General features: G+C 45.7%; 2 protein-coding genes across 3 annotated transcripts; both read right to left on the bottom strand.

Annotated features, from left to right (window-relative positions):
• Positions 1 to 4,717: 4,717 nt before the first annotated feature.
• Positions 4,718 to 5,648, bottom strand: LOC117853688 (uncharacterized). The gene has a single exon (XM_072291338.1). The coding sequence runs from the start codon at positions 5,414 to 5,416 to the stop codon at positions 4,718 to 4,720; it is 699 nt and encodes a 232-aa protein (XP_072147439.1). The 5' UTR covers positions 5,417 to 5,648.
• Positions 5,649 to 6,950: 1,302 nt separating this feature from the next.
• LOC117845729 (peroxisome biogenesis protein 2) lies at positions 6,951 to 14,636 on the bottom strand. Of its 2 annotated transcripts, none has more exons than XM_034726804.2 (9): positions 14,280 to 14,636; positions 13,218 to 13,420; positions 12,750 to 12,863; positions 12,484 to 12,640; positions 10,701 to 10,837; positions 10,523 to 10,623; positions 9,861 to 9,978; positions 7,892 to 8,058; positions 6,951 to 7,226 (listed from the first exon to the last, which is right to left on the bottom strand). In XM_034726804.2, the coding sequence occupies exons 2-9, from the start codon at positions 13,329 to 13,331 to the stop codon at positions 7,121 to 7,123; spliced, it is 1,014 nt and encodes a 337-aa protein (XP_034582695.1). In that variant the 5' UTR covers positions 13,332 to 13,420; positions 14,280 to 14,636; the 3' UTR covers positions 6,951 to 7,120. The 2 variants fall into 2 exon arrangements, with proteins under 2 accessions (XP_034582695.1, XP_034582687.1); XM_034726796.2 differs by having other exon boundaries at positions 13,218 to 13,424.
• Positions 14,637 to 21,862: the final 7,226 nt, after the last annotated feature.

The following is a 21,862-nucleotide window of genomic DNA, read 5'->3' on the forward strand; positions in this document are numbered from 1 at the left end:
GAGGGAGGCGCGGGGGGCTGGGGACGCGCGCAGGGCAGCAGGAATCTGTGGTGGAAAATGTGTTGAAAATCTAAAAAATCAGTAATCTTTCTACAAAAATGTGTTCTAGTGGCATACTTTCAAATAATTCTAAAGTTTTGAGAGCTTAAATGTGGAAACTATTGAATCTTTCTGCAGGTCTCTTTAATTCTTATGGCAAATAGCACAAACAGACTTTTGCTTTAGTTTCTAATTCACTAAGGCCCCGTTTGGATCATTGGAATTGAATTCCATCCTAATAATCATAATTTAGACACAAATTAATTAAGCTAATATAATTGTATGTGGAATATAGTTGTATATTATAGTTGGTGATATGGGAGAGATACTTATATGCTGCACTTCTACTATAGAGAAGCGAGTCTAAGAGCGTGCTATAAGAATTGAATTCCATTCTAATAACCATAATCTATAGAATCAATTTCTATCTCCCACCCCATGAATTTAAGATAGGCTTATATCTAAACTTTGGAAAGTTGTGGAATGCCACATTCCAACATAAATTAGCCTACTCCATTAAATAGATTCCAATTCCTTCAAAATGAAGGGACCCAAACAGAGCCTAAGAAAAAATTCAAAAACAAAAAAAAGAATGTAGCATATATGGGCTGCTGTAGCCTGTTCAAATTCGAGCATGCAAGAAACTAACATCTGTGATGGAAAAATGAAATTACAGATAACAAGATAAGCTTCTATGCAATATTTTACCTTCTTTATCCAGGAAACACCACACACCCAAATGAGGGGAGGCGACCTCTATATATATGGCCAATATAGCTTGGAGTACAAGGAATACATCAAGTGTACGAGGAAAGATAAATACATCTTAATATACACATATACTTCCTAATACCCGCCTGCAGTCGAAGCGGGAGGATCACGAACGCACAGACTGGACCTAAACTCAGTAAACAAACGAGTTGGCAGGCCCTTCGTCATGATGTCCACGAACTGGTGAGAGGACGGCACATGGAGAACCTGGACCTCACCCAAGGCCACCTTCTCACGAACGAAGTGGATATCAATCTCGATGTGCTTCGTGCGCCGATAATGCACCGAGTTGGCTGTCATGTAGACAACACTCACGTTGTCACAGTATACAACGGTGGCCGAAGCAAGCGGAACATGAAGCTCCTGAAGAAGTTGACGCAGCTAGCAACACTCTGCCACAGTATGAGCCACGGTTCGGTACTCTGCCTCCGCACTGGAACGAGACACCGTGGTTTGGTGCTTGGAGAACCAAGACACCAAATTGTCGCCGAGGTAGACGCAGAAGCCGGATGTGGAGCGTCTAGAGTCCGGGCAGCCAGCCCAGTCGACGTCGGAGTAGGCAATCAGAGACTGAACAGGGCCGGTGCCGATGTGAAGCTCGGAGGAGTCACATAGCGTAGGATGCGCTTGATCAGGGCCATGTGGGGCTCGCGTGGGTCATGCATGAAGAGGCACACCTGCTGAACCGCATACGCTAGGTCAGGTCGAGTCAGAGTGAGGTACTGAAGTGCCCCAACAAAACTCCGATACTCAGAGCCGTCCTGGAGCTTGGAGCCGTCGTGTGCCGAAAGCTTGGCATGAGTATTAACAGGAGTCGCTGTAGAGTGACACTCAGCCATGCCAGCACGCTGAAGAAGATCCCGGGCGTACTGTCTCTCAGACAAGAACAGGTCCTGGGAGGAACGCGTGACGGAGATGCTGAGGAAGTGGTGTAGGTCGCCAAGATCCGTCATGGTGAACTCGGAGTGAAGATGCCCCATAATGTGCCGAAGAAGAGTCGAGGTCGAGGCGGTGAGGATGATGTCGTCGACGTAGAGCAGCAGATAGGCGATGCTCAGCCCCTCTTTGTATACAAAGAGAGAGGTGTCGAAGGTGGAGGCGAGGAAGCTGAGCTATCGAAGGAAGGAGGCGAGCCGCTGGTACCACGCCCTCGGGGACTGCTTCAGTCCATACAAGGACTTCTACAGGTGACAGACGTGATCGGGGGCGGCGGGGTCAACAAAGCCGGGAGGCTACTGGCAGTAGACAGTCTCCGCGAGACGTCCGTGAAGAAACACATTCTTCACGTCCAGCTGGCGGATCGGCCAGGCGCGAGAAGTGGCGATGCTGAGGACGGTCCGTATCGTCACCGGTTTGACAACCGGATTGAAGGTGTCGTCGTAGTCAATGCCGTGACGCTGGGAGAAGCCACGAACCACCCAGCGTGCCTTGTGCCGAGCGAAGGACCCATCAGCATGGAACTTATGCCTAAAGATCCACTTGCCCGACACGACATTGGCACCGGGCGGCCGCAGGACAAGGCGCTAGGTGTCGTTGTCGAGGAGGGCCTGAAACTCGTCGACCATGGCAGCACGCCAGTTGGCGTCAGCTAGAGCACTGCGATAGTTCGCCGGAATCAGAGGATGCAGAAGAAGTCAAGGCTGTCATGCCCTGGTAGTGGACCTGCTGGAAATCCCCTGTCCCAGACCGAGTGACAGGGCGCGGAGGGTCGGGTGGTGATGGCAGCCGACCGGTTGGAGCGCTCGCCGGTGCGGTCGGGACGCTCGCTGGTGCGATCGGGGCGCTCGCCCGACTGGTCGGAGCGCTCGCTCGACCGGTCGGAGCGTGAGCCGATCCAGTCGGAGCACGCGCCGGTCCGGTCGGGGCGCTTGCGTGGATGGTCGAGGTGCTCGCTGGGGCAGTCGGGGCGCTGGCCCGACCAGTCGGAGCGTGCGCCGGTGCGGTTGGGGCGCTGGCCTGCACGGTTGGGGCGCTCACGTGGGATGGTTGGGGTGCTCGCTGGTGCGGTTAGGGCGCTCGCCCGACCGGTCAGAGCGCGCGTCGGTGCGGTCGGGGCCGCACCCGCATGTGGTGCAGTCAGGAGTGTTGCGGTCGTGGTATGGGCCGCACCCACGTGTGGTGCGGTCGCAGTCGGAGGCGCTGCGGTCACGGTCGGAGCAGTCGAGAGCAAGGTGGAGAGCGGCGACCCGCCCGCGGTCGGAGTGGACGGAGCAGGGTACACAATCGGCCCGTGTAACAGGATGGCGCGGTCGTCGTCAGTGAGTTCCTGCAAAACAACTGGTGAGGGCCGCGGCTGCTCAATGTCTGATGATGGAGCAACCGAGGTGGAAGCAGGAACATCAGAGGGGCTCGACAAAAGGAAGTCGAGCTGCAACGGGTGAGCAGGGTGGGAGGAGAAGGGAAAGACAGACTCGTCGAAGACAACATGGCGAGAGATGATGACTCGACGGGTGGACAAGTCAAGGCAGCGGTACCCCTTGTGAGACGAGGGATAACCGAGGAAGACACAGGCTGCGGAGCGAGGAGCAAGCTTGTGATGTGCCGTGGCTAAGAGGTTAGGGTAACAAAGATAACCGAATACACGTAAGTGAGAGTACTCGGGAGGCTGGGAATAAAGGAGGCGGTATGGAATGTCATTCTGAACGGTAGAGCAGGGACGCCGGTTCAGAAGATAGGTGGTGGTGGCGAGCGCCTCGGCCCAATATGAGGTGGCCATAGAGGCGTGAATGAGTAAGGTGCGAGTGACGTTATTTTGGGAGAAGTATAGGGACACGAGAGGAGCAAGTGGATACCTCGAGAAGTCAAAAAGGATGTGAGAGACTTATTGACAAACTCGGTCCCATTGTCAGCTTGACACTTCGAACGGGAAAACTAAACTAAGTATGAGCATAGGCGGAGAAGTCAGTGATGTGTGCGACGATTTCAGACTTGTGAACTAGATGAAACGTCCAACAAAAATGCGAGAAGCCGTCCAAAATGACTAGGTAGTAGCGATAACCAAAAACGCTAGCAACGGGAGAAGTCCAAACATCACAGTGAACTAACTCAAAAGGAGCAAAGTTGAATAAGAGAAAGGTAACCGCACATGTTTCCCTAATCCATGAATGACATAGAGTGTGGCTGCCTTTATTACAGGCAATAGATGAAGTATGTCTAAGTGTACCGATGGCGGCAGGATCAAGATGACCAAGACGTAGATGCCACAAATTGGAGGAGATGGCGAGGCCGGTGTGGGGGCAAAGCTGGATGCTGGAGGCATGGTGTAAGGATCGCCGGTGCTATTGCAGCAAAGAATCACGCGTGTGGTCAGAAAATCCTTGGCAGAAAAACCAAAAGCGTCAAACTCCATGGTGCAGTTATTGTCCTTAGTAAACTGACAAACATAAATTAGATTACAAATTAAAGAAGGGACAACAAGGATATTGTTAAGGCAAAAGTGGGAGGTGGGGGTGGTGAGGGTGGAGTTGCCACGGCATGTGACGGGAAGGGTGTGACTGTTACCGGCAGTAATGGAGGAGTGAGAGGGAGGGAGGCGGGAAAGAAGGATACCATCCGAAGACGACATGTGGCTGGATGCACCCGAGTCAACAACCCAGCCGTTGTTCTGTAGCGCCATCTAGTTCAAGGCGGCAACCAAGCCCGCCTGATCCCAGGTTGGCACCTGAGGGGATTCCTAAACGGGGGCGTAGGCGGCGTGAGCCTACAGAGGGGGGCCGAGGAGGCCAGGGGTGGCGGCGCGCCAGCCCCTACCATCTTGACCGCTGGCCTTCTGGAAACCTGGGGCGCCGTAGGAGCTAGGCCTCGGACTGAAGCAGAACCACGGGTTGGTGGGCCGTGAGGGCCCACCGCTGTGGAAGCCGCTGCCGCCAGGGGGCGCCTGGAAGCCTCCACTACCCCTCTTCTGCTGTCACTTCTTCTTTCCGCCGCCGCCACCACCGCTGGTGCGGCCGCCGCTACTGTTGCTATCGCCGCCGCCGATCTGGACAGAACCAAACGGCGGGTGACACCCGCCCGTACAGTCGGAGGATGAAAGCGATGCAGAGTTCCCATCGAGGAGGGCAGTGGAGTTGGAGATCTTCTCCTCGTTGGTGAGGCAAAGTTCCTTCAGGGCGAAGGACGGGAAGCCGGCGGTGGAGTTGGCGATGTCATTGGCAGTGTTGGAGAAGCGTGGGTTGAGGCCGCGGAGGAGGTTTAGGACAAGCTGGGAGTCCTGAACGGGATGGCTAATGTCGTGGAGGGCGTTGGCGAGGGTCTTCATGCGGCTGCAGTACTCGGCGATGGAGGAGTCGTCATGTGTCATGGAGTGGAAGTCGTGGCTGAGGAAGATCGTCCGGGACTGCTTGTTGGCACGGAAGAGGCCCTCTATGGTGAACCAAAGATCCCGAGTGGTCTGATCGTCGTCGGTCATGGCGAGATCGAGGATGGAGTCATCGACGGAGCTGAAGAACCAGGAGTGGATGCAGCAATCTGCTTGATCCCAGTCGGGGTCCTGGGGATGGGGCACCACCATGCCGTCGATGTGCGACTTGAGGCCAAACTTGCCGCACATGGACTTGAAGAAAGACGCCCACTTGGTGTAGACGGAGGACTTCATCGTCAACGTCATGGGAACGTGAGACTTGACGGAGACGGTGGCGTAGGGGTGGATGACGGGTGGTGGAGCATGGATAAGATGCAAACCGCCACCAGGGGGAGCGCCACCGCCTGTGCTAGAAGGCGGGCTGGGGGTGGCACAGGGGCACCACCGTAGGCGCCAGGAGGAGGTGGACTAGGAGGAGGAGGCGGCACAAGGACACCGCCGCCGGCGCCAACAGGCGTGCCAGACGGCGGCACAAAGCCATCAGCAGGGGCGGTGGCGTCGCCGGACACAAAAGAGTGGGCGGAGGAGAGGGTGGCCATGGCATGCGGTAGGGAGGGGGCACACGCGATAGGAGGTGCAGCGGAGGGGGTGGTGGCAGCGCAACAGGAGAGGCGGTACCCTAGGGTTACGCGCGGGACAGGAGGTTGGCGCGAGGGAGAGGAGAGGAGGCCCACGATCTAATCTCGTGATACCATGTAGAGAAGTAGATGGGAAACACTACACACCCAAATGAGAGGGGTGACCTCTATATATATGGGTAATATGGCTTGGAGTACAAGAAATTGATCAAGTGTACAGGGAAAGGATAAATACATCCTAATATACATATATACTTCCTAATATTTTTAAATATTTTTCCTCTTTTGTGGTGAATTTTTTGTACCTTGAACACTTTGAATTTCCTTTTGAGGGGGAGTATAAAATTAAATTGAAATCATGTCAATAAGTAGAGTAAATAGAGAAATACATAATGGGTATTCTTAAAGAAAATAAGTTGCATGATTGTTTCAATTTCAACACATATAAAGCGTTCTATGGATAATGCAAATCAAAGCTACTAAAGCCTACTCCCTCCGTTCCAAAAATAGTAAGTTATTCCAATTTTCTTGAAAAATCAAAGCATCTTAACCAAATTTATATAATAAAATACTAACATTTATGATACCAAATAAGTTACTATTAGATTCTTCATTCAATATATTTTTATAGTATATATCTATTCAATTCGGTACCATACACCTTTGTAATATTCTCTATAATTTTGATCAAACGTAAAATGATTTGACTCTTAAAAAAAAGTTAAAATGACCTACAATTTGTAACGGAGTATACGACAAATAGAACAAATTACTTCCAGACTCTTGCCTTTGTCATACACTCCATGTATAACATTCGATAGTCATCATATTCATGCCATACCGATCAGTTTCAAGATGCATTCACGCAGTTTCGAGATGCATTCACGGTGAAATGGTAAGACAACAAGACTCAAAATATTGTGCTAAAGACAGTGGAGCTTCGAATCCTCTTTGAGGCATGATATGGAGAACGATTTTGTGAATGAGCATTGTTCCTCAATCTTTGAATATATATGGACCTTGTTCCTCAATCATCTCTACCCGACTCCTGACTTCCTTCACAAACAAATCTAAGGGACAAATCTCGTGGTGATTAAGTTCTTTTTTGCAGCACATTTCCAAGGATTTGAGGACATAAGAGATCTCTTGCAGTCTTGCTTCATACTCATGGCTTGGATTTCCAAGGATTTGAGGACGTAATATTCAATATACAACCAGCAATTCATGGCATTAAAATTGCCCATGCTTGGGGCCATTACATGTACACTGTCATGATGCGAATCCTCAATGGGGGCATCCAAACTTATAAGTATCAAGATCAAAGAGCTAGTCTGTGTACATGGGCAAGAATTGTTGAACCCGACTAAGTAAACTAAACTGATCCTTGTCTTTGAATTGCAACAACAACCTCGTTACAACGTGGACATCTGTAAGAACTCGTAGCCGAACATCGTGTGTGTAGGCAATAATAGCAGTACCTGGAAACAAACAAAGAACCTGTCTAAGGCAAATATCAACACAGGAATTTAGATACAATACCAATAGCATAATAGGTAAGGAAGACATTAAGTCATTCCAGAAATCAGATTTGTCTGAAACAAACATACAAGTCAGATATTGCATATTCACCTAGGATGTGTACAACTCATACAAAACTATTTAATTTGGCTTTTCGGCGCTTTGATTTCTTAGAAGAAACATAGATATTAGACTGAAATATGATTATAACAGTTGTCAAGAAATCCTGGTAAGGATCTTACCATTCCACAATAACAAGATTTTTTTTTCTCGAACACGCAGGAGAGCTGCGTATCATTGCATTAATAGGAGTCATACATAGACCTGAACACACACACACACACACACACACCCCACCACTAGAGAGACTTGATCACAATAACAAGATATATGCACCTGCTTTTCCTTATATATCTCTATCTCTTTGAATGATCTTATATCTACTACTTTGAGCTAGAGAAACAAACACCATCCCAGCAATACTAATATGATAATAGCTATCAGAATGTGCCTTTTCTAACGTGCTTCGTTGTTGTGCAAAATGTTAGGATGGAACCCACTGACGTGAGTATACCACAAAGGAATATGACCAACGTAAAGCAGTAAGAAGCAGCATGCAGCATACCTGTGTTGACATGGAAGAGCTATAAAAGGAATGCTAGGACTGGACCGACATATAGGACAATCTGCTTCATCACCAAAAGAACCTGCCGACTTATCTTTGGAGAAGGGAAGAAGGAACTTCTTTACAGAGGATGAGTTTAAGAGCGGAAGAAGCAAAAGCAACATTTCCTGCAGAATTAAGCAGTGTCATACTGTCATGCAGCGCTCAAAGTTCAGGATTCTACTTTGTAATGTCTACAGTACATCAATATAAAGTCTCGCTGAATATCAAGACGCTGGCAAAAATACCAATTAAACACAGGTAAAATACACTCTGATGTGACAATAAAAGTTCCCCAGAGTACAAATATCAGCATTCAGCAATGCCCGTAAGAACATGCTTGAGGTTGCTTCATCGTACCACACTTGTCTAGTTTTTCGCATACGTGTCCAAATTTCAGACTTGATAACACTTCTGCTTGAAGAGTAGAGATAAATTCATTGATTTTATCTTTTCATCTTGCAATGAGGTGAATGTAACAAACAGCAGTAAAGTTACTAATGATACTTTGCTTTCATGAACCTAAATAGCTCGAAAAACACAAGTCTATATATAGAACATGTCACATTAGAACCCATTAACAATGTGATGTAGTGCAGTCAAGCCCCCTTTACCCATTTTGTTGCATTTCAGTTCCTATAATAATATACCATCAAGTTTATTGCAATGGAGCCACCAGCCCATGTTTATATACCTACATTCTATTAGGCAACTATGACCTTGCAAATTAGAGAACTCACTGCTGTCCAAGCATTCTGATGCATATTTGAGTAAAACTTTATCTGCATAAATAATACAGGATTTCAATTGTACCAAAATGTTACATGACCAGGACTAGTGGCTGTGTAGAACAATAGGGACTGAGTGTGTGAGGGGAACAGACTCGACCCAAACACTTGAGATCGGGCACGCTGGAGACAGCTGCGCCCAAACTCAAGACCCGGCGTAGAAGTCCTAGAGTTAAGTAAAAAAGACTTCTCGGGAGTTCGGGAATGTGACGATGAGGATCTCTCCTGATAATTATTTGCTTTGTTAAAAAAAATGATGTCAGCAGGCATATATAGCTGCCCCTAGCAGATGAAATCTCCTGATAATTCTTTTCTTCATTCCAAATAGATGAGATCAGCAGGCACATATAGCTGCCCCTAATAGATGAAATCTACCAACTTGACTTGACTAACAATTAGTCTAGAGATAACATTTTAACCTAACTTGAAACCTATTCAGAGAGAGATCCTAACAAAATACTGGACACTAGATGAACTCTTTCTGCTGCTATAGTACTCCTTGGGCCACATGGCAAGCCAGCCTGCCGCCATGGCACAAAATCCCACCAATGTTTTTATGGGAAATCTCAGAAACAACTAAAGAAATCTGCACAACATCCCTGTTTACTCTACATTAAGGGCCACATCACCAATCCATTAGAAAGTGCCTAACTATAGTCCTGAGTATATGTAACTACACCTACGAGGATTTCATTACAGGACAAACAGTTTTTTACGCAACCACTGTCGTGCAAACCACATTTGAACAGTGATAACAAGGCAACGTGTTCGAATTGGTCAAATTATTATTCCATGGAATTGTGATAGAGATCCTTTTTCATCTTGAATTGAAACATATGTGGTTAAGGTACCCTCAACCTCCGAGATTTGCATCCTAGTATCTGGAAGTGCAAAAGATATGCAGCCTACAATGTCAAATAGTGGAGGATATAATACAACTAATTATTCAGAAAACTGGTAGGTGTTCTGATCCATCAAGAATGCATGTGATCCACATTGGCTAGACTTTTCATTATGTACATCAGTATATATCCAATCAAAAGCCTAGATCAAACTGTAAAATGGATAACTGCATAAACTAGCAAGTATTAATATTACTAACTGATTTGAGATAACAACAGTGCTGCAAGAAAGATATTTACCGAAAACTCATTCCAAACCAGCTGCCGATTCATGTACTCAAAGCTAACAGCTCTATTCATGTTGGGGCTCCCATAAACAAGTCTTGCTTTCAGAATTCTTTCTACGATAGTTTTGTACCTGCAAAAAACACATATGCAAGGCTCAAAATAGGTGTGTCATATGAACTTCATAACAATTGACAGATGAACAGGACAATAATCTTCTTAAAAAAAAGAATAGCTTTCCCTTTTCTCACAAGGCATGCTGATCTAGCTCATTCAAATACAATATTCTGCAGCTATTTGCCAACTTCTGATCACAGTGGACGGTACATGCTGTACACATTGACTGTGTTCAATCTCTAAATAGATGGTTAGCAATGCCAAACTAGGTGCCACCTGCTAGGGCCTGTTAATCCTTTTTTTCCCTCATGAAATGGCAGGAAAGCCGCCCATCATTTATTAAGAAGAAGGAGAAGAAGAAGAAGGAACGAATCACAGAACTGGTCCGATCCCAGGTTCGGACCCTGTTAAGTATGAATAATTTCTGCAATCCTAATGATGCATGAAGACATTCCCATAATTAAACAGGCACAAGAAGTTACCTTCCACCATAAAGGAACAATAATAGGTTAAAGAATGCATAAAGACATTCCCATAATTAAGCATGCACAAGAAGATACCTTCCACCATAAAGGAACAATAATAGGTTGAAGAATGAAGCAGCTTGGTACAATCCTTCAGCATTCTGCACTAAGCCCCAGGCACGGCGTGCTAGTGGTCTCTACAACATGAATAGATACTTTAACTTATAAGAGTGAAAAGGAATTGTAAATTTTCAAAAGAAGGTATCAGGGTCACCTGTTCCAAATCACCCCATCGACGGAAAGCAGAAAAGGACTGCAATCGCGACCATATATATTGGCCACCAACAAAGCTAATACAATAAAAGATCTTTTGAGAAACAGAAAGCCCAGGTCCTTCCAAACCTGTTCTTACTGAAAAGCACAAAGAATCCATCAGATGTTGCTCAGAAACATTCATCTACATATCACTACCAGCTCCTCAAACAAAACAAATCAGTTTGGAAAAACAGACTGCTAGGACTGTTACCAATGAGCTAAACTTGGCTAAGACAAAGACATGTTCAGGATTGAACAAGATATGCAAGAAACTGAGCGTATTCACTTTCATATCGAGGCTCTGAATAGTCATTAGATTTGCTATTTCAGATAACCTTGGTACGGTTCAGTTTGTTTGCAGAGCTTAACTTCAACTTTGGTTCATGTAGAGAAAATGAGATCATTAATAGCATGCACAGTGTAAAAAAGAAGAAGCTCCAACCAAGGTGTAATTTTGATGTGTTCATGTAAATATGATTGACTGAGTTCCTGAATGGTTAAAACCATGCAGAATGGGCCAGAAGAGCGCATATTGACTCCTGAGGGGACGATACACTAGAAAAGGAGAGGATGAGCATAGATGAAGGCTTTAGACAAGGCAAAGGCCGATGGTAAGTCACTCTCATTGTTTAAACATAAAGGATCATAGTCCTATCCATTTTCTAGATGTTAGAAGACCACTAAGGAACTTATCTATAAACAAGAAAATATTAAAGATATGCAACTAATCATAAGTCTCAACAAACTAACAGATTATGATATACACGAATGTCCCAATTATGCAACAATATGCATGTTATGCCTCGTAGCAATGTCTGCCATTAGCCCGCATCCATGATATCCAACTTGTTTCATTGATAACAAATTTCCAATTGTCAACCTGTGACGCAATGCACGTTATTTAAGATGACTGTGGAAAGTAATTGTTATAAGATCTAGCACACTGTTTGATAAATTAGATTATATTTTTGACATATTATGTCATCCAAATAGTTAATATTTCCCTATTTTCCCTCATACAATCAAGAAAATATCCTTCATCAACACTGCTCAGAGAAAAACAGCTAAAAAATAACCAAAATATCTAGAAGTTATTTGGGGGTCCCTCCAAACGAGATTATCATAATTGAACCACTCCACTGTGTATTTTTATTAGGTATTTCTACTCAGTAGGGCACGAAATTCATAATGAAAACATACTAAAATAACCAAACACGCTTTTTGTGCTTTTAGTCTATGGTAATTCAAGAACATAGCATCTCAAGTGAGACCTTGGACTTTGAATAAATTGCTAAAGACCACCATGTATTTGCAGACTAAACCTTTCTTCTTGTGGTTGTTTTTCCCTTTTTTTTTGCAAAGAGACTAAATCTTTTATTTGGTAAAAGGACAGGCAATGAGCATATTGCAGATGCAGCCTCTATGCAAAGTTAGACGTACAAGAGGTAGGAATGTAGGATCAGCCAACTTCAATTTAATATACTGTAGTTGCCTCAACCACAGTATGCAAGCAAAGTGTATTCTGATTTAAAGGAAATGTGCGAAACAATCCATCTTACTCCAGGAGGCATAGCATGCATGTTGTTTTGCATATAGTTGCACAACCATCTACACTTGATTATAGTTGCACAACCATCTACACTTGATTAGCTGTAACCAGCATGATTAGTAAAATAAAGAGCCATGAAGTGCATACCATACAAAAAAATGGCAGCAGTTGACATAAACTTACAGAAAAATACCTTCTTTTCCAATGATGGGCACTACCCGCTCATCTCTATATCTTAGGTTCATCAATGCATTGCCTGGGGTTGGCTTGTCAACCCAAATCGAGAACCTCCAGATGAGGAATTCGAGGAAAGCATCGAGTTCAGGCTCATATTGGAATAAGAGTCCTGGCTGATATGAAGAAAAAGCATGAAAACTGAAAGCAACAACTAGCAGTGCATTTAGGTTCTATGCAAGCTGCAAGGAGCACCCAAATCACCAGAGTTAGTAAAGAAAGCACCTTCATCAAAGAGAACACTTTGACTAGCTGCTCTTTCAACATGGCAGACATCTCGACATCTAGCCTTGCAGCATCAAACTGGTTCACCCTAGATATTGAAATTGGGATAATGACCTGCACGAGAAAAAGAGGTTTTATCCAACATCAACCCTATATGCCTGCAATCATCATGCCCATTCTGACAGACAGATCACAAAACTTCTCTTCTATTTAAGAGCCAGTGAGCATTCTATTGATAAAAAAATAACTAGGAACCAACATCTACATCAGAACTAACAAAAACCATTGCAATTAATAAATATGCTTTTCAGAGCTCCAGATCATCACAAAATTTAATCTGTACTTCATAGGCAACACCATAACCCAGAACAGCAAAACTAGCAACTTTATATGCTTTCGTGGGATTTCGATTCTCATACAACGAGAAATCATGTAGCATCTCAAGTGCCATACATGGAGCATCTGTACCTTGGATGAATCGCGCAGCGACTCCCAGAGCGGGAGGAGGCGCTGAAACTCCGCGTGCCATGCGTCCTGTGGCGGCGGCCCCTCCGAAGCAGAGGTGGACTCAACGAGGGACATAGGGGTTCAGTCAAACCCCCAGATTCGTGGGAAGAAAAGCTGCACCCGCACCTCAGATGGATTCACCTCGCGCGCTGAGGAAGAAGAGCCTGACTGCACCATGGATGGATTAGGTTAGCCAAATCCGCGAGTAATTGAACAGAGAAAATGGGACATTTGGGTTTGAGAGAAGGAAGGTCCACCAGAACTAAATCGAGGCCCTGTTTGGAACAGCTGTATGGAGACTCGCTTATTTTAGAAGCTCGTTTCCCTGAGAAACGGCTGTCTGGAGAAGCTGAGTGTTTGGCAATACTGATTTTTTTCTGGTAGATTATCTGGTTTAAAGTAAAATGACCTATGTACCCCTGAAGTTGATGATAGCTCATTTGTTTCTTTAATGCGAGCAGAAGGCAATATTAACAATATTTTTTTCAAGTCTGTTAAATAGAAAATTATTTACAATAATTTTTGGAGCTCAAATTCCATTCTTCCCAGCTTATAAGACACAGTCACTGATGTTTTTACTTGTGTGCAGCAATCAATAGGTCCTCTGCATACAGAGTTACAGATATACACACAGCAGATCTAAAGTTTGCATAGTAATACATGGTAAATCCAACAAACAGATGGTACATCCATAATAAAAATTGATAGAGCACATCTCTTCCTCTTCCAATGTCTTCTACATATTCAAGTCTTGTTATCATTCAAAGTGAATTGTAACAACTATCCTTTTCTAAAATGACTCTGAACATTCAGAAAAATGGTGACATACACAACATTCAGAAAAGACTCCGAAAAGCATGTGCTTATTTTACACTACGATAGTTTCAATCTGCCACACAAATGACTTCTATATAAAATAAAGTGAACTTCCGTAGAGACTTTTCTACCACATATATGAAGCCTGATTTTTTTTATTTGTTTCTACACTACCCAGATGTGCAGGGGAGAGGAACGGATGTTCACCTTGGCTTCTGCCGTGGATAAAGATGTCTGCGTGGATAAAGGAGTGGAAGGAGACCGGACTTTTGTGCAGCAGCTCGCCGTCAGAGGAGATCGGACTTGTCTGTAGCTCCGGCCGGGATTTGGTGGTGGCAGCGCTCGATATGGCACCTTCCTGTGCAGAGGAGGGAGGGATTTGGCGGTGGAGAGCAGGATTCGATGGGGGAGGACGGGATCCGGCGGAGGAAGTCCGGGACCGGCAGCGGAGGGACGACGGACGGGCGGCGGAACCCTAATCGCCGCTCGCCTTCGCTCGCGGGAGTTCCCTGTCTGTTTGTTTGGGCTTGCTGTAGCTTCCAAGCGTGAAAACCACGAACCTCGAACGAACAGCCGCTTCATCTTATTCAGCGAGGTTATCAGCCACCAAACAGTGTTTTCCTCTCACAACAAATCAACCGTTTCAGCTTTTCAGCCGGCTTATAAGCTGAAGTGAACAGGCCCGGTATTTTTAGAAGTTTAAAAACACTGAGTTTATATGAAAAGTTAAACTTTTCATAACTTTTTAAATCCAGCAAACTAAACACATATTCTAAAAAGTTACTATTAGCTTTTTAAACAAAAAGCCAGCGCTTTTCGTAAAAAAAAGTCAAACAAAAAGCTAGCACTTTTCGTAAAAAAAGGGTCAACAACAGCTTTTCAGAAAAGTTCAAAAGTTATGGCTCAAACAGGACAAAAAATGCAGCTCAAACAAATAGGCTCAAATAATGTTCGATAATGCTTCCGTCCGATCGTCCGACGGGCAGCGCAAATTTCGAACGTGGTCCACACGAAAAAAATAAAATAATAGATGCATCCTCCACCACTCGTTTGACCTTCCAGGCATTCTTATCCTTTTTCACCCCATCTCCTCTATCCATTCCTTCCACGATAAGCTTCTCCCTTGCTCATCCAGCTCGCCCACGCCATAGATGATGGTAAGCTTCTGCAGCATGCCACTCGAGCGTCGGGGCATGGTCAGGCACCGGCGCTGACCGCCGCTCCCCTAAGACCAGGGGCGACCCGGTGTGCGCCGCTCGAGCGTCGGGGTGCGACCGGGCGTCGACTGCCGACCGCCGCTCCCCCGCGCCTAGGGGCACGTGGGCAGCACCGCCGCGGCTGCGCCGGCAGCTCAAGCTAGGAGAAGGCTTTTTTCTCTTGTGTTTCTCGACGTCCATGTCGCATTAGGTACCCTGTGATGTTGCGGTAGTTTTTTTAAATGTTCCAAACGCTATAGATGTGCGTGAATGTTGCAGATGAATGCATCTTGGTGATGTTGCAACAATTGGCTTTCGATGTTTCATCTGTTATTTTTTTTCATGTTGCAGCGTTTTGTGCTTTAGTGTTTCATCTGTGTGCTCAAGCTCAACCTAGCATGTGGTGATTTTTTGTTTGGACTTTTTGTTTGGAAATGTTGCATGAAACATGCGCTTGATGTTGCAGCGGGAATTTTTTTATTTCAAAAATGATGTTTACATTAAACGATTTTTCGCATATTTTTCAATATTGCAACCTCATACTTTCGATGTTGCATATGGTGTTTCTGATGTTGCAACAGAGCGTCCGATGGAAAAGTTCCCATCGAACGTATGGGCGCCAATAATCTTCGTGAGAAAACGGTTCGCTAGGACGTGAGAGGATAAGTCAGTGGCATTGTAGGTAAATACCATCAAAACGTGAGTGCAGTAGGAAGGAGTAGCCCTTAAGGGCACCGGTAATAGTTATAGGGGGCGTTTGGTTCCCTTTGCTTAGTTTTAGCAAGTGTCACATCAAATGTTTAGATACTAATTAGAAGTATTAAACGTAGGCTATTTACAAAACCCATTACATAAGTGGAGGCTAAACGGCGAGACGACCTATTAAGCCTAATTAATCCATCATTAGCAAATATTTACTGTAGCAACACATTGTCAAATCATGGACTAATTAGGCTTAATAGATTCGTCTCGCTGTTTAGCCTCCGCTTATGTAATGGATTTTGTAAATAGTCTACGTTTAATACTCCTAATTAGTATCTGAACATTCGATGTGACGGGTGCTTAAAAATAAGCAACCGAACCAAACCAGGCCATAGCACGTTGCTCTCTACAATCAATGATGTCTATGTAGGATATAGCAAATAGCTATAGATCACCACTCCATTCTCCGTCAATCTTGCGGTAACACATTTTCTAAATTAATATGAGGTCCACAAGTATTTATTTAATACTCTCAAACCTTAACTACCATGGCGTTGTAACAGACAACAGCGTCTCCTGCCTCCACCTAGGTGCTCGCCGGCCCCTTAGCCCTAGTGCCGGCAGGCCGCTGCACGCTTAGCTGCTTCGGCACAGCGCCAGCGCACAGCTCCGCTCACGTCGGCAGCTTCAGCACAGCGCTTGCGCCCATGCTCGCCAGCACCCATGCACGCCGCCCGCTCCGGCCTCACGCTCACCGGCGCGCCCGCGCGCCCGCAGGCCGCTCCGGCCCCGCGCCCATGCCCGCGCCATTCCTGCCCGCTTGCACCTGTACCGGCAGCCCGGCCTCGCAGTGTCGCGGTCCTTCTTTTGCGGTGACTGCGGCGACCGCGCGACCTCCTTTCGCAGCGATGGCGGCGAAGTCGTGCTCGCCTGGGGCAATATCCCGCAAGGCCTAGCTCAGCCATGGTCCTCCGCCCTAGCCTCCTCACCCGCGATTAGTTGCAGCCCCTGCTCCGCCCAGACCTTGCCTGCGGCAAAGGCATCTGCTCCTTTCCCATGGCGGCGAGGCCGAGCCTGCTTCCTGTGACTCGCTCCAGCTCGTCGTGTCCACCTCCTCGCCAACGGCCGCTCGTCTCCACCGGGCCGCTCGGCGACGGCGGCCTAGCGCAGTCCCCACGGTCCGCGGCAGCGCCACCAAGGCCGTGCTCCAACCGTCATCGCTGATCGCCAGAGGCCGTCCGCGCCGGATCCCTCGAGGCTGGGCTCTGCCTGGCTCCCACTCGACACGGGAAAGAGGAAATTGCGTTGGTGGGGACCGCTAGCATCGATTCGCGTGCTATCGAGTGTCGACGGTGGGGTGTTTGATACCAGGTGATAAACTTTAGCAGTGTTGAATTCGGATGCTAATTAGGAGGACTAACATGATTTAATTATAAAACTAATTGCAGAACCCCGTGCTAATTCGCGAGACGAATCTATTAAACCTAATTAATCCATCATTAGCTAATGGTTATTGTAGCACCACATTGTCAAATTATGAACTAATTAGGCTTAATAGATTCGTCTCACGAATTAGACTCCATCTGTGCAATTAGTTTTGTAATTAGCCTATTTTTAATACTCCTAATTAGCATCCAAACATCCAATATGGTAGGTGGTAAACTTTAGCAGGGTATCCAAACGTGACCTAAGTCGGCGACATTCTCTCTCGCTCGCGCTCTCTCTCTTCTCTTCTCTTTCCGACATGGACCGCTATTGGCAAGTCTTAACGGCTTGTTGCGGGTGCCCTAAGCGTGCCGTTTGGCGGCTATTTTTGCTTTCGTCGTAAGCTGAAGCTGTTCCAAACAGGTCCCATTCGCGGAAGCACAATCCGACTAAGTGAGCTAGGTTGTTGCTTACGAGCAAAAGTCGAAGTCGATCCAAATATCTCCGCTCCAGGGTCAGTCCAGTGCCAGAGAAGGGAAAAGATTGCAGTGGTGTCGATTCCGCCACTCAACGAGAGAGAACTTCGAGGAAGGAGGCTCGGTTGCTGAGGTTGCTGGCAACGATGAATTCTGGACCTGTTTGTATCCGCTTTTCTGAACCTAACTTATCTGAATAAGACTGCTGTACGGAGAATTCTGAATAAGCTAGCCCAGTTTGCAAGCTTATCTAATAGGCCCGGTTGCATCTATGATCTATCCATTTGAACAGAGGACAGGGACAACAATTAAACCAAGATCTACTGACATCCATTCAACCCAGAGCCGGCTACTAAAAGAAATTCTACCTTGGAGGATAGGTACAAAGGCAAGCGTGAAGGGAGGATGTCAACTAGGAGGAGCAGGCCCGTCCTTCCAGATAGCAGGAGGCCGGATGGGCGCCGTCTTGGACCAGCCCTGGATGCTAATGCTACAGTAAGGGGGTGATTGGTTCGCTGCATATAGGCGCAACCAGCTCTCCGGATGCAATGTCCGTCTGATTGGTTACCTGAGCCAGCCATGGGGCCGTCCCGCGGGGTGCAAAAGGCCATCCAGAGCCTGACTCCCGAGATACGCAGGAAACCTTCGGCCTGTTCGCTTCAGCTTCATTTCCTCGGAGCCTGGCTGGCGCAATGCAGATGCGAGCGCTTGGGCCAGCGTGCAGACAGACAAAAGCGGCTCCGGTGTGCTAGTGAAGCAGGTAACCAATCAATATCTCTTATCAGCCTGGCTGCACAGCAACGTAAAACCAAATAAAAGAGCATTGCACCTCGGGAGCCTGGCCAGTGGAGGCCTGCATGGCTGGTACGAGCCAGGCTGCCGCCAGAAGGAAACCAATCGGACCCTAATTGAGGCCTGGTTTGGTTGGTTTGCTTATTTTTAAGCACCCGTCACATCGAATGTTTAGATACTAATTAGGAGTATTAAACGTAGACTATTTACAAAATCCATTACATAAGTGGAGGCTAAACGGCGAGACGAATCTATTAAGCCTAATTAGTCCATGATTTGACAATGTGTTGCTACAGTAAACATTTGCTAATGATGGATTAATTAGGCTTAATAGGTTCATCTCGCTGTTTAGCCTCCACTTATGTAATGGATTTTGTAAATAGCCTACGTTTAATACTTCTAATTAGTATCTAAACAATGATGTGACACTTGCTTAAAAATAAGCAAAGGAACCAAACGCCACCTGAAGAATCGTCCAGGATCTAGGTAGCGATGGTAGGGAGGTGGCGGACTGGTAGGGGATGGGACCAGGGCTGGCGGACAGGCGAAAAGGCAAGCGACGGAGGCCATGGAGGCGCCAGCCGCAAAGGGAGGCGCGGGAGGCGGCGGAGGATTGCTGCGGCGCCCGTGGAGGGCAGGGCATTGGTGGAGGGGTATCGGGGGAAATGGAGGCTTGCTTAACAGATAAGTGTCTAAGATGCCGCGTACTGGAAAATCGGGGCGTACATTATTTTCTAGATTGTGGACTAAGCAACTCGTGCGCTAAGAAATGAAAAATAAACAGGGCGTTTTTTTAGGATTGTGACTTATTTTCACGAAAAGCAAGAAATAAATGGGGCGTTTGTGTAGGATTACTCCGGCACTACGTCCCAAGCTGATTTTAGAACATGCAGTGTTGAAAGATTTTATCATAACTTTTAGTACGGATCTCCAAAATTAGCAATTCTTGATGTGTTGGAAAGAAGACTTGATGGAGCTTCTGAATATTCAATTTTCCTCTATTGTACATCTCTGATCATATGTAGAAAATTGATCACAATAGCGACATTCAACTTGAGATGTTGATGATTCAACTTGCAACTCTTTAGGCATGATACGTCACCTATTACTTGAACAAACAAATCTCCAAGAAACATTAGTCTTAATAAAATTAATTAATACAGCAGCATAGCTTGTTTATCATCATTTATATTGTCTTCATTGGTGTGAACTCGATAGCAGATGCTGGGCCTTTAGCACCCACCACTAAAGAGCTAATCTCGATGTTATTATCTTCGTGTTGGAGTGATTTTGGATTTTATGAACATGAAGTTTAATCCACTTCCTCCATCATCTAGCGTCTAGTATTTACCTGCTTTCAAGGACTCAAATAAGGAAAATAGGACTCAAATAAGAAAAATAGGGTATACGCAATAAAAAGAATTAAGGTTAGTCCGGTAAATTAGATAGGTCGCCCAGGGTTCGAGTTGACGATCCTCGGCAACGGCGCTAGAAAAAGCTTGTTGACGTCACTTAAGCATGCCAATTTGTGAATCGCATGCGTACGAATCATTGTAGCTTTTTCCTTAAAGTATTCTATCTAAGGTTTATGAATCTGTGGATCGATAGTGAACTTAACTAAGGTTCTCTATCTAATCTAACTGATCTAATCCTAACGTGAAGCATAGATTGCATATGAAGGGAAACTTGATGTAAAGATTTATGTTATGAATTAAGGTAGATCTAATCCATAGATATATAAAATAACACCCCCAATGGGTAGCTTAATCTTATCGTCTTCTCATTGTAACTCTAGCCAAAGTGGTAACCAATCTATCTCGTACCTTGATAAAGAGTAGCCTCTCAGAAAGGCAGCTCGCAAGCGGCCTGCTTTCTTGTGGACGTCATAGCGAGGTGCCTACTTTCTTGTGGACGCCATAGCAAGGTGCGTGTTTTACCTCAAACAACCATCAAGCGCTCTTACCCAAAACTCCTCCTCCTAATAGCTGCTACAATAACTCTCACAATACTCACCATCGATCCTACTCAACATTACGCAATCGTTCGGTATTTTCCCTCTTGCATGCTATCACCATACAAGGATAATAACACCGACTTTCTACATACTACTAAGATGTATCCGCAAGACATAGACTAATCATCATGATTAGATCTATTCCTACTAAGAACATATACCGACCGAGAACATATGAGAGAAAGCATGCATCATAGTAGATTAAAGTAAAAAAGATGAGATTAGATTGCTATCACCATCGTGTGTACATAAGTCTTGATGATCACAAGGCTCAGCTCTGGAACTCCACCATGGCTTTGCCACGCAGAGACGACCATGGCAACTAAGATCTAGCCTAAGCCATCTCCTAGATAACTTCGAAGACTTGCACGACCCTCAGCTCCCTATGGTGTGTTTCTGCCGGCTTCTAATGGATTTCTTCGATGGATCCCCATGCCAATAGATTTTTGGGCATATTTATAGTCTGAGAAATGTGTGGTAAAAATTGGAAGGTGAGGGGGCGAAGGAAAGCCCCAGGCCGATCGGCCTAGACCTTCCTTTTGTCCCCTCGCGCCTTCATCGCCAAGTCTTCTCTGATGTTCTGGAAACTTATTTTTGTATGCATGTGAGCCTAACACGTTGATAGCTTCGGGATGATATTGATCTACAATAACTTTCCAAATCTCTTGCTTGATCTTCTTTGATTCCTCCTTGATCCCGAAGTGATCCTTGCCATATCTTAAATTTCTTAGCCCCTAAGTCATCTTGGAGAATTGCTTGCCAAATATGAGCATCGGTGGAGGCCAGAAGGCCCTGAGCCGATCGGTATGGGTTGATCGGCATGGGCTCCTCAGGCTGATCGGCCCAGCCTCTTCTTGAGCCCATCGACCTTTGTCTTCAACTGTTTCGTTGCTCGTTCAAGGCTTATTTCAAAATATGCATATTAAGCTCAATTTGCAACGAAAATAGAATATCCTCCAAAATATAATGCATATAAAAAACAGGGTTATTGCAAGTGCTGAGTAGCAGGTTAGTATAAATGTGTATATAAAAACATCACTTGAACGACACTGAAGAGTGTATATAACGAGCGTTAATAAAATAGAAACAAACACGCCCTAGTTATGTTGATTTTGGAATGGCTCCCAATCACGCCCTAGTTATGTTGATTTTGGAATGGCTCCCAATCAACTGGCTGTATGATTG

This window comes from Setaria viridis, chromosome 1 (assembly GCF_005286985.2).
Source record: "Setaria viridis chromosome 1, Setaria_viridis_v4.0, whole genome shotgun sequence".
Classification (NCBI taxonomy): domain Eukaryota; kingdom Viridiplantae; phylum Streptophyta; class Magnoliopsida; order Poales; family Poaceae; genus Setaria; species Setaria viridis.